The 13,209-nt window shown below is 39.5% G+C and overlaps 2 protein-coding genes across 2 annotated transcripts; one reads left to right on the top strand and one right to left on the bottom strand.

The window, feature by feature from the left end:
- Positions 1 to 4,256: 4,256 nt before the first annotated feature.
- LOC125193552 (putative late blight resistance protein homolog R1A-10) lies at positions 4,257 to 7,633 on the top strand. The gene is made up of 2 exons (XM_048091372.2): positions 4,257 to 7,210; positions 7,386 to 7,633. Exon 1 carries the CDS (start codon positions 4,655 to 4,657, stop codon positions 7,190 to 7,192), a length of 2,538 nt encoding a protein of 845 aa, XP_047947329.1. The 5' UTR covers positions 4,257 to 4,654; the 3' UTR covers positions 7,193 to 7,210; positions 7,386 to 7,633.
- Positions 7,634 to 10,531: 2,898 nt separating this feature from the next.
- LOC125197099 (malonyl-coenzyme:anthocyanin 5-O-glucoside-6'''-O-malonyltransferase-like) lies at positions 10,532 to 12,373 on the bottom strand. Its single transcript, XM_048095802.2, has 2 exons — positions 11,916 to 12,373; positions 10,532 to 11,478 (listed from the first exon to the last, which is right to left on the bottom strand). Exons 1-2 carry the CDS (start codon positions 12,363 to 12,365, stop codon positions 10,585 to 10,587), a joined length of 1,344 nt encoding a protein of 447 aa, XP_047951759.2. The 5' UTR covers positions 12,366 to 12,373; the 3' UTR covers positions 10,532 to 10,584.
- Between the last annotated feature and the right edge of the window lie 836 nt (positions 12,374 to 13,209).

Below are 13,209 nucleotides of genomic sequence, written 5' to 3'. Positions count from 1 at the left end.
TTCTAGGCTTAAAAGCTAGAGATATGAGAAGTAGAAGTGTTTGTTGATTGAAAGCCAAATGAGGGAGAGGGCCCTTTTATAGGTAAAATATCAAGGCCTAGTTAAGGGAGAGAATTAAGCTGCTAAATTTGTAGGAAAATTGAAAGAATGAAAAATCTAAGTGTGGCCTCTTGCTTGGATACAAGTGTTGATTATTCTTTTTGGATAGGTATTGTGTAGGAAAATGCAGGTGAGAAATCATAGACTCCAAAGATGTATCAACTTTGTGATTTTTTCCACATAGTAGATTCTGTTTTTTAAAAGACTCTTTTCCTGGTCTATTGACTCAAGAAAAATTAGGCAGCAATTGCTTGGCATTATGGGTTACATTTGTTTAGTATGTGTGCAAGAAAATACATATGCAAGAAATAATACTCCTTCCCTCCGTCCCACAATAACTGTCACTCTTTTCCATTTCAGTCCGTCTCACAATAATTATCATACTTCATTTTTACTGTAAATGGTAAGTAGGTCTCACAATTCGCTAACTCACTTCATTCACATTTTATTATAAAACCAATATAAAAAAGTGGTTCTCACATTCCACTAACTTTTCCAACCAACTTTTCTTTACATTTCTTAAAACCCGTGCTCACAATAAGAGTGACAATTGTTGTGGGACGGAGGGAGTAGTAAATCCATGGATTCCATCCTAAAACCAATTGGTGATAGGAGGAGGGGCTCATGCGGCTTATATAATGATTTCAGTTCTCTTTGTACACCGATGTAGAATAATTGTATTATACTATTCTTTTAGTTTCAATTGCCAACAACCTTGTTTGAAGAAAAATTATTTTCTTAATTATGCCGATCCTTTGCATGAAACATGGAATAAGTTGTTAATGCATATGTGAGAGAACTTTTTTTTTTTTGTGAGAGCACTTTTAATGTCTTATCTAATTGTTTCTGTATTTTCTTTTTAGGAGTTTGATTTCTTAGGCCTATAATTATAGTTTACTAGTTGTAACAAAATAGGATATAATTTGTTGTAAACTCTGTAGACAATGAAAGAAATCTACTAGGCCAACAACAATATTGTTGCAGAAGAAGAATTAATTCTTCCATTAAAGCATTACATTGCAACACACACATACAAGTAACTTCAACATCATAGGATTATTACATCAAGACGAACATGTCTAACCTCGATAACTAACACGAAACATGTGCTAGGCCGAGGTTGTTCGTCTATTACATAGTCTAGAGCTAGTTAAACATACACACGTGCAGATTTCTTGATGCTAAACTCTGCAGTCGAAGCCTCAGCGCGAAACTTCACCACATCGAACGTGCTGATCTTTTCGGCTGCAGAGGGGTTCGGCTTGATCAGATGCAGAGGATTCTGGTCAGGCTGAAAGGGACGGAGATTAATACCACGCTGCGGTCCTTGCCTTTGAGGAGGGTAAGTTTTCTTTCCTTTGATGTTGATGAAATTTTCTAGTAAGAAAAAGGCATCCTTGCCTATTGAAGAGAGATCTTGCTTAGCTGCTGCCATTTGGTTTATGTGTGGAAATGTGTAGTTTTTGTTGAGTAAGTTTAGTTAAGAGTCTAGTGGTTGAACACCCTTTTATATAGTAGCTCAATCTAAGAATTTTGCATAATTTTTTAAAAAAAGTTTAGGAAAAGCTTCAATTCCACTACCTTTTAGGCATTCCCAATTTCTTGGGCTCACAATTTCTGACACTGATGGAATCCTAGTGAAAGTTGTGTTATGCTGCTAACTAATTCTTAAAAATGATATGCCTTGGATCATTAAATTACGGCACAAGATCATTTAGCCATGGATATTAATGCGGTGTAAAAAAAATGTCAATTAAAGGTATTAATGTTAATTAACAAAAAGTTAATTATAGCTAATTAACTTTTAAAAAATATATTAAAAAGAGTATAACTATCTTAATTTAAATTAATTTGTTACGCATCATATATCAAATTAAAGATAACTAACTATTTCAAGCACTTTTCTCTTAAAAATATGTGTCATTTGTATTATATATATTGGACAGAAAGAATATTTAATTTTCCAAATCAAATTAATGTTAGAATGACAGCCATTTCTTAAACTCGACCTGCACAAACACAGCATAGAAACACACAACACAAGATTTTAATGATTAATTGAAAGTGATTGCACCATTTCCCTTTGTATTCTCATGAAACATTCTCGGACTGCTCCATCACATAAACCCATATTAATAAAAAAATTTAGATCCATGGCAAGGCATATATGCTTGGACTTTGTTCGCCATTCAAATTTGTTCCTTGTTGAAAATATGCATGAGAGCTTGACATAAACCATGTGAGCATGTCCAACAACATAACAAAAATGCTAACAATAATGATGGAGGATTAGTATCTTACAATCCAAGTCCAAGTCCAAGTCTAAGTCCAAGTCCAAGTTCAAGCATATGGAAAAGAAGTGATTGATGGAGTATTTGATAGGGTGGATACACGTTACTCAATTCAAAGCTTTAAGGCATTCGAATAAAGTTAAGCTTGTTGGAATTGTCCATAGGAATATGGGGCAACATCTCCCCTTTACACCAATTAACAAACTCAAATATCTAACCATCAACAATTATAGTATGTGACATGCTTTAATTGTTTTTTATTCAAGTTCCTACAACCCCGCATGAGTTATTTTCAGTGCGACTCGTGTTTATTTAGCTAATAGCCTCCGAATCATAGTCTACGATAATCACACTTGAAAAATTGGTGCTTAGTGGGATTCGAACCTGACATAAGAGTAAGGTAAACGTGCAAAATTCGAATAACTGAACCGAACCAATTTATAGTAATCAGCATTGATTTTCAAATTGGATCATATTCTCCTTGTTCCATTCAAAACGAAGCCCTTATATTAATTTTAACACGTGATATTACGTGGTAAAAGAATATGTAGCGATAATTCTATATTTAAAAATAGTCAGTTAAGTGTATAAGACATTACAATAATGAAAACATGTCAATTAAATGGAACGGATGAAGTATTTGTTTTTTAAACCCAAAAAAATCGAAAAAAGATTTTGGATTATTTATAAAAATTTCATATTTTTCGAATTCAGATCTTCAATTATTTTAATTGGGTTTGGAATTCAGATGGCTCAAAAATTGGACTTTTGAATCGGTTTGGATTCCGAAGCCACTTTATACCATTGCACCGTCCCATGTAACTAACTTCATGTGAATCTGATTCCTTCGTCTCATGCATTATTATCTGTCTATTTTAGCTTTTTCTCATCAGATTCTATCAAGATTCTTTTGTTCAGCTAGCCCTCCAACATTATATTGTGTCAAAACCTGAGTCTGATTGGATACTTCATTCAATAAAATAGTACTAGTATGTGTTTTCCTCTAATTTTAAGCAGGAAACATTCGATTAAAATTTACAATATAGACTATTTATAACTTAATTATGGGCCGATCTTTCAAGGTAATTGCAAAAATAACCGCACTAGCTTTTGAAGAATTGCAGTATGGCATAATCTTAATTTGTAAAGTAATTGGAAATTGTAAATATGGCGTGTTTTCAATATATATGTGTTTTCCACTAATTTTTATCATAATTTTTCTGAAGTTGAATAAAATATAAACTCTGAACTCTTCTGTCCCAACAGTTTTGCGACATATTATTGCTAAAGGTCAACTCTGAGCTGTATTGTTATTGGATCTTGATCATCTCTATTTTGTTATTAGATCACGTCTCTTTTTCCCTGATTAACTTAACATAATTCTGTTTTATTACTCCATTTGATAATTTACCGACCGATGAAATGCAACATTCTAACTCCTTCTTTGAAAAATGATTTTTTAAAAAAATATTATGAGTTTTAATGCTGATAAATTAAGAGAGAAGAATTAGTAAAGTAAGAATGACAATAGAAACATACTACTAGTATAAAGTAAGAGAGAGTAAGATAAAAATAGTGTAAATAGTATTTGTGGATTATGTGGTTCACTTTCTAATATAGATCATTTGGAAAATTTCTACTTTTAAAGAACGGATCAATATAAAAATAATTTTATTTTTAAGTAAAGGAGGCAGTACTTATCTACTACTACTATTTGCTAATAGAAGTTTGGGGCAAAGCGTTTTGATCTTGAAATATTTTCCAAAATGTCTCATTCTAACGGAGTTGAGATAGCCCATATATATTGTTTCTACTCCGATCATGATCATTCTCCTAGATGTGATTTGCTCCCCATCACTTTTAGTCTACCGAGTACAAAATATAATCTACTTCATTTGCCACTTGTTACAATTGCTGCAAGATTTCTGTTTTCGCCTGTATTACCTTTAAATCCAATATATATCTCAATTGATCAGCATTTTAGGTTAGTATTCCAATTAACCTTTACAAATTGAATAAAAAGTACTACTACTATCACATGTGAACGCCTTTACAATGTCTCGACCGAATACTTGAAGATATCTATCATTGCAACCACCCTAATATAACACTCCCTTTGTATTATTTGCTCAGGGTCCACACTCAGAAATTTTAATTGATCAACACATTGTGATGTTTGTTTCGTTATTTTTTATTTGAGTGTTTGCTACAAGCCTACAACCTTTCCTTCCTTTGTTTTCGCTTGTGAGAAAGAGATCTGAAAAATGGCTTACAATCTCCAATCACTCATCACCATTCTCCAAAAAATCCTTGATCCTCAACAATCACTTTGGATTGTTGATCGCAACAAGCCACTACTCCAATCCCTGCTCGAAAAAGCTGAATCTCTGCTTGAAAAGTCTTCTTCACTCACCAACATATCAAGTTTGGAGAGCCAAATCGCAGATGTAACATATAAAGCAGAAGATATTATTGAATCACGCATGGTTTCTTCACAACTTATGCAAAACCGGATTTCTATGTTTGAGCAAGTAGATTCTAACCGCGTGAGGTTGACCTTTCCCACAGCAGATCTGCAGCAAGTAATTCAAGAGCTGGATTATGCAAAGGAACAAGTGGTGAAACTCATCAGTGCTTCTTTCTCGCATGGTGATGCGCAGCACGGAACCCAACAACTTGAATCTACAAACATTGTGATGCCGGCCGGTGTTCCTTTGTCGAGCTCCCAGAGCGATTTGGTGGGCGTTGATGCAGATATGCTGCAGTTGAAGGATCGACTTACAAATATGCAGAGCAAGCTGGATATCATCCCCATTACTGGGATGGGTGGCATCGGTAAGTCCACTCTTGCTCGAAATCTTTATGATGATCCACTCACCACTAGTCACTTTGATTACCGTGGTTGGGCTGCAATTTCACAACTCCCCAATATGCGAGACATTCTGTTAAGTCTTCTTCGTCATCCAAATGAAAAGATAAGCGATGAACTAAATGAATGTAATGAAAATGAGTTGAAAGATATATTGTATAAAAGGTTGTATGGGCGCAGATACATGATTGTCTTAGATGATATATGGAGTACCAAGTTCTGGGATGAGATAAGGATGTATTTTCCAAACAACAGTAATGAGAGTCGAATTGTGATCACCACAAGGGATTCTAATGTAGCCCAACACATTGTAAACTCCAAGAGTTTGCATCATAACATGCAATTGCTTCACACATATGAAAGTTGGGATCTACTTCGCCAAATTGTATTTGGAGAAGAGGATTGCCCTCTTGAATTACAACGGATAGGAACTAAGATTGTGAGTGAGTGTGGTGGGCTTCCTCTTGCCATTCATGTGATTGGTGGGCTATTGTCAAAGGTCGAAAGATCAAAAGATGTTTGGGAGCAAATTTCAACAGATGTAAAAGCTTCCATTGTTGAATCAGACGATCGGTTCTCCAATATACTTTCCTTGAGTTATAACCGCTTACCCATTTACTTGAAACCATGTTTCTTGTATATGGGAGCTTTTCCAGAAGATTATGAGATTAATGGATCTAGACTTATGAGGCTATGGATAGCTGAGGGATTTGTGAAATCTAATGGTGATAAGAGTTTGGAGGAAGAGGCTGATGATTACTTAAAAGTTCTTGTGGAGAGGAATCTATTTTTGGTTACACGAAAAAAGTACAATGGGAATGCAATGCGTTACTCAATCCATGATCTTTTGAGGGATCTATGCATAAGGAAAGCTAATGAAGAGAATTTTGACATGCGTCGTCTACATGTTCATTCATCATTTGAAATAGAAAGAGTGTGTGCTTCACCACAACGGATGTCACTTGCTCGATCTTTTATTTGCAGTCAGAATAAGTTTCCATCCAGTGATTTTGGCATATTAAGATTGGTTAGGCTGCTAGATGTGGTGGATATGGTTTTCGAGGAGTTCCCAAAAGAAATATTGCAGCTTGTCAACCTTCACTACTTAGCTTTCTCCTGCACTTCAGGTATACCTATTGGGATATCAAGATTGAGGTATCTGCAAACCTTGATTTCATCAAAATATCAATATATGCCCAACAATGTGCCATTTGAAGTATGGGAGATATCTGAGTTAAAGCATCTCATGCTGCGTACACTAATCGAAATCGATAAAACAGAAATTGTTCATAAGACCTTGAAGACGATTTCCTACGTACGGGTAACTCCTTCACTGATTAGTAGTGGGTTTTTTAAAAGAATTCCAAATATCATGAAGTTGGAAATCTATTGTGCTACCACACCAAACATTGAAGTTGATCTTACCCATCTTCACAAACTTGAAATTTTATCTTGCCGATCTTCATTGAATTATTATAATGGTTATCTGCACAGACTCAGATTTCCATGTCATCTCAGAAAATTGTCTATTACATGCTGTGTATTATGCGGGAGGTTTTTGACAACTCTGTGCGCACTGGCGAAACTGGAAGTGCTAAACTTAAACTATTGTCGGTTTAAAAGAGACGGAGAGGCAGAGGAAGAGTGGGAGGCGACAGAAGAAGATGAATTCCGATCACTGCAGTTTCTGAGCTTCAATTCTTTAAATCTGGTGCGTTGGAAAGCTGATGAGACCAACTTCCCTAGACTACGAGAGCTGTTTCTATATTATTGCTATGAGCTAGAGGAAATCCCCAGCGCCATTGGAGATATCCCAACTCTCAAGACAATTAGAATATATAAGTGTGGTGCTTCTGTAGCGGCCTCAGCAGAACAAATTAAGAAGGTGCAGCAAGAGGAGTACGGAAACTACGACCTCAAAGTGGTTATTTAACATCATAGAAGCCAAAAGGTAAAAATGCTAAACTCCAGGTAATAATTTTTGCAATTCGAGTATTTTCAACAACACACGAGAATCATTATGTGTAGTAAAAGGTATACATGTTTATTTGTTGTATTTAGATTTGATATTGTTGAGCATTATGTTAGTAGTTTTACCCTTATTGCAAACTGCTCGTCTTTTTCAGCTCTCGTGTCGCTTGGATTATGCTCCTAAACAGATCTGGTGATCCGTTGGCTTGGGACACGAGTCATTAGGATTGCAAGGAGTCCTCCTCAATGCAGGCTATGATTGTAGTTGTTACTTGCTTGTTCCTATTTTCAGATTGTGTTATCATTTTGCGTATGATTGTTCTTAATTGAACTTGTTATGTACTATGTGTCAAAGACTTGGTGCACATCTCTTTCTTGCTAGAAATACTTATTTTTCTTCTCATTGCTGCAAGTTTTCGTTGTTTTAGTGTTTCCTATCATTAATGACTGTATTGGAATGTTTACTTCATTAGAACTTAGGAAAAGGAAAAGGAAAAGGAAAAGATGAATGAACTACAATCTTGATCTTGATTTGTAAAAAACTCAATTGGAATCAACTAGCTTCGATGTACACTAATATAGTATATCGTACTGTACTATAGTATTTTTCTTAGGTGTTAATAATCAAGTCGATTCTTCTATTGGAGAAAGTCTAACATTTGAGTTGGATGAATGTCAACTCACTGCCAACACAGCAGAGTTATGGAGAACATATGTATTAGGTGTAGATTTTAAGTTACATCAGTGCAGCTGTTGAACATGTGTATACTATAATGACTTCCAACTTTTCGTTATTATTTAGGGAGAGAGTTGATGCAATATCTTGTCAAAGAACAATATTGTGTACTTGTTTGTTGAAGCACCTTTAAAAATTAAAATAGTGGCCAGAGCCCCCTCTCTCTCACTTGCAATGTAGACCACCTAAAGATCCAAGTCATGATAAGCAGCAAGAATTCTTGCAAACTCGTCATCGCTGCTCATCTATCATTCCAATTCATTAGAGCATCTCCAATGGAGATAGGCTAGCCATAGGCCAGCCACTCTCTCTCCCTGCCACGTCATCAGCACTAAATTTTCATCTGCCACATCATCATTTTTAGCAAATAGGCTAGTCTAAGGCTAGCCACAGGCTAGCCGCAATAAAAATAATTCAATTTACGAAATTAAATTTATGACAAATTACGGAAATAAATTTATGAGACATATACGGGAAAATTCATTAATTTCATTTAAATAAAAAAAAAGGTACATTGATTAAAAAATTTACATTAAATAAAAAAAATTACATAATCAAAAAAAAGTCGGGCTTCTACACACGATCCCCGCCTCTCTCTACTCATCGTCGCCGTTGCCGCCTCCGTCGCTGCCGTTGCCGCCGCCACCCGGGACCTCCACATCTGAGCCCGCGTCTGAGCCCACCAACTGTGCCCTCGCGGCATCCAAATCGACCCGCATGCTCTCGAGCATCGAGTGAAGAAACCTCTTCTCATGGGGTCAGTTGCGGCCTTCCAATCTTGGAAGACCGTGTACATCTGCTCCCGCGTTTTTTGACGCTAGAAGAAGGTGAGCGCGGGTGGGGGGTTGCCGACTGGACCTCCTGGGGCGATAGGTGGGGGGGGATCCCCTCGCTGCCCGTTGCGCCCGCTTTTGGCCAACCGGGCGAGTGCGGCGAGCAAATGATGGAGGGGACGGAAACTCCTCAGCATCCGGGGGGGGGGGGGGGGGGGTCGTGGAAACCGCCGCTGCTGCCGCTGTAATCGTCGGAATAGTTCAGCTTCTGCTTCTTCGGCCACCCAGCTTCGACCCCCGCTCGGAACTTCTCGGAGTCCTTCAGCACCAGATAACAATTCCAATAGGTGAATTCCTTATAAATCCCCGGCTTGGGGAACAGACTCTCCGCTATCCTCCGGCAGTCCTCCTTAATCTACCCACTAGTCTGCATGCGGAGGGCGTTGGTGTACAAGCCCGAAAATCAGCCAACCGCGGCCCTGATGCGTTCCCACGCCTTTCGGCACTCCTCCCCGATTATCCTTTCCATGCGGGCAGTTCCTCTTGTAGGCTGCTCTAATCTTAGCCCACATATTGACGATCTTCTGGTTGTTCGCAAGCAGAGGATCGTCGCAAACTGACACCCGCGCCTTGGACAGGGCGACGTTCTCATCGTCCGTCCACTTCCTCCGTGCGGTGGTGTCGTCAACAGTCGGCCGCGACGACTCGCCGACCACCTTGCTCTTCCCCTTGTTCTTCTTCTTCTTCTTCGGAGCGACTCGACCGCGCTCTGCTCCCCCCGTTGGAACGGGAGTGTCCGCTTCCTCGACATCGATCGCCAACTCCTGTAATGAGAAACGGTCATCCCAGTGAACTGCGTCTCCACCGGGGTCAATGTGTGAGACGAAGCCGTCAAAAAATTAAGAGTGGGACGATAGACCGTGCCCCCCCGGGGGACCCCTGCATCCCGAGCTGCATCCCCCCTGCCATACCGGCATCATCCCCATCATATGTTGTATCATCTGCGGCGTACCTCCCCACCCCGGCATTGCCTGCCCGCCGCTGGCCTGACCGCCCGTCATCAATCCCATCAACTGTTGCCAAGGGTACATGTTGTACTGCCCGCCCATCTGCCCCCATCCAGACCCCACAGGTACCGTGGGAGTCTGAGACCCGCTCGTTGCCGAAGTAGACTGGTTGTTGTTGTCCATCTTTCGATGTTGCTCTTGTACAGAAATTTAGATAGAGATAAAACTCGTTAAAACAAGTGGTGTAAATGAAAATGACGTGAAAATCGCGAATATATAGTGTTTCAAAAATTTAAAAAAATAATAATAAAAAATTACGCTGGCCGATCGCCAGCCTGCAATGGCGGCGAGCGCATCGGCCAGCGCCTTCAAATCGTCGTGCGCTCGCCTAATGGCTAGCCGATTCGGCCCTCGCCGGTCGCAGTAGTTCAGCTAGCCGTCCGGCTAGCGCCACGAATCGGTTAGCCGGTGGGCTAGCCGCTATTGGAGATGTTCTTAGCTTTAGAGAAAAAGTAATACTAACACTAACACCAAACATATATCCTCTATTAAGATGTACAATTGGTAATTAGATGACATTAAAATACTTTAAATTGCCAAACTTGAAAAATTAGTATCCAATATTAGTACTATAGTACTTTTCAAAAAGTTCATTACGAATTAAATGCTGTCCAACAATTAACCATTACAAGTTGCTACTAATGGAGTATAATTTGTGGTGATAAAATGATGATGTGGCGGTACATAGGGCGAGGTTTAGGGCGGGCTATAGTCCAGTGGATGCCTTTAGTAAGTAAAAGTGTTCAAACTTCAAAGTTGTATATAATACCACAAATCATTACAAGTTGCTACTAATGGAGTACAATTTGTGGTGAAAAACATGCGCAAAAGCATCCATTTTAATGTTGGTCATAGACATGGCGATCTCAACTCCTCCATCTCTCCCCTTACAAAGATTCACAGCTCCATCATAATCCGTATGAACACATTCATACTTCACCGCTCTTCCCCATCCATAATCCGCCGCGCACGGATCCAGCCGCGTCGATCCCGCTATCAAAACCACCCTCTTCCCCTCATACTCCGACAGATCCTTCAAATGATTCTCGAATCCATCTAAAATCCCCTTCTCGTTTCCGACAGTCTCGCGGATCGCCGCCGAAATCGCCGCCACGGCCGCCGCGAATCCCCCGCGCCCTTTTATCACTCCGTGGGTGGAACTCGCCATGAAGAATATTAAGCAGTTGCCGAAGTAATTCTCCGGGAGAGGCGGATCGAGGCGGCCGCGGCAGTCGACTGGGGAGCCGAAGAGCTCGGGCTCGTCGTCGGGGACGGACTCCCCGGCGGAGGCGGCGAGGCAGGTCCAGAGATGGGCGGAGACGGCGGTGAAGGTGGAGGTGGGGCCCGATGATGAGTTTTTGAGTTTGTTGATTTGGTCGGTGGTGAGGATGAATGTTGCTCGGACTTTGTTTAGAGGGAAGGAAATGGTTTGGGATAAAATTGGTTTTTTGGTTTTGATTAGATTCCATGAGGATTTGGTGAGTTGTTTTGCGTCTTGGACGGAATCTCGGCCGTAGAAAGGGAGGGAATCTTGGAGGGAATATTCCCCACCCGCGTTGGATTTGTGGATCGAGGCCCATGCGCGGAGGAAGGCGAAGAGAGTGGTGGCGTCGCATATGGCGTGGTGGTGTTTGAGGCCGATGCAGATTCCCTTGTTCGGAAACAAGGTCACCTGAATTTAAATGATCCAACAATATTAATTACTCCATCTGTTCTAATATAAGTGAAACGTTTCATAAAATAGAAACAACATCATCTCTATTCTATTAACCCTCTTACTTTACTCTCTTTCCATTAACTTACAAACCAATATGGCATAAAAAGAAATAAGGTCACCTGAATTTAATTGATCAAACAGTATTAAATTATTAATCATATAGCATGCCAAAGTCTTATTATGTGTATGTTTTTTCATAGTATACTCATGTTTAAAAGAAAAAAAAAATATGCCTATCTAATTCCACATTAGTGTTATGGATGTTATTAACGTGATGCCGAAAATTGAATCTGATCATAGATTTGCTAAATAAAATTGATAATTTACAAAAATAGTGAACATTTTAACAGATTGGGATAAAAATAATTAGCCAATAATTTACAAAAGTTGACCTGAATAGCGAGGGCCTTGAATTCGATGCGGTCGGAGTGGAAAACCTCCGGCGGCATTTCCGGGAGGAATTGGTGGAATTCATCGGCAACCTTGGAGTGGTTGGCCGTGAGGTTGGCGAAGTCCGCGTCGGATGAGGCGATCGCGAGGGAGACGGAGTCGCCGGCGGTGTAACGGGAGACGGGCATGGCGGCGGAGGTGAGGGGGAAGGTGATGGTGGATGCGAGGGGGAGGAAATGTTTGAGGGCGATGGAGAGGGAGTGTTTGAGTTCATGGACAAGTGTGTTTAAGAAATAAGATTGGGAGGATTTGAGAGTGTAGAAGTTGAGAATCTCGGTTGGAGGGGTGTGAAGCCATACCATGTCGAAATATAGAAGCGGGAAGGATTCGGCGGCGGTGGCGCCGCCGTGAGACGGTGCGATGGAGTGGCGCTGCAGAATTTTGATGGCCATGTGATGTGAGTTTGGAGGAGGCATGGAATGTGGGGTGGCAAACATATTTTATATGCAAAGTTATGAACCCAAGCAAACTATATTTATTTTTTTGATAGTTTGACTTTTATAATGGGGAATTTTTCTTCTTCGAAATGCTGAATTATTCGTTTTAGTACCAATACAAAATACTTATCCATGTATATAACTCTTGTGATTGCTGATGTGTTCTGCATGGGTTACCATTACGCAATTAATTTACTTTTACAAATTGAATAATATATAAAATGTCGCTCCATGGGTTAACAATTACGCAATTAATTTACTTTTACAAATTGAATAAAATATAAAATGTCAACGCTTATGATGCATCTTGTTAATTATGCAAACTGTCCAATATATTACTCCCTCCGTCCAAAAAAATAGGACACATTATGAACGAAACAGGTTTTAATCTGGAATTGATAAAGTAAGAGAGAAGGGAAAAAGTAAGAGAGAAGTAGTATTAGTAGAATGTGGGGGCCATACTATTTGTAAGAGAGAAGAGCAAAAAGTAAGAGCGAAGTTGTTGAAAACTTTCTTTTTTAAATGTGCTCTATTTTTCGTGGACAACCAAAAATGACAAATGTGCTTTATTTTTCGTGGACGTAGGGAGTATCAAATAAAAATGTTATACTATAGTCTATATGCTCAAGGCCAAGGCTAAGGCCATCCGCATCCGCATCCGCGTCTCTTAACCGTCGCATTCCTTAACTATTCATGGGTTCCATTGCACTTTTTACCCCATCTCTTAACTAGGAGACAACCCATGCATCCATCCATCTCTTAACCATCTCATCCCTTAACTATTTATTCAATTTCATTT

This window comes from Salvia hispanica, chromosome 4 (genome assembly GCF_029641045.1).
Source record: "Salvia hispanica isolate PSC_SH4W2 chromosome 4, Shi_PSC_v1, whole genome shotgun sequence".
Taxonomy (NCBI): Eukaryota; Viridiplantae; Streptophyta; class Magnoliopsida; order Lamiales; family Lamiaceae; genus Salvia; species Salvia hispanica.
This window is presented reverse-complemented; position numbering and strand designations above follow the sequence as displayed.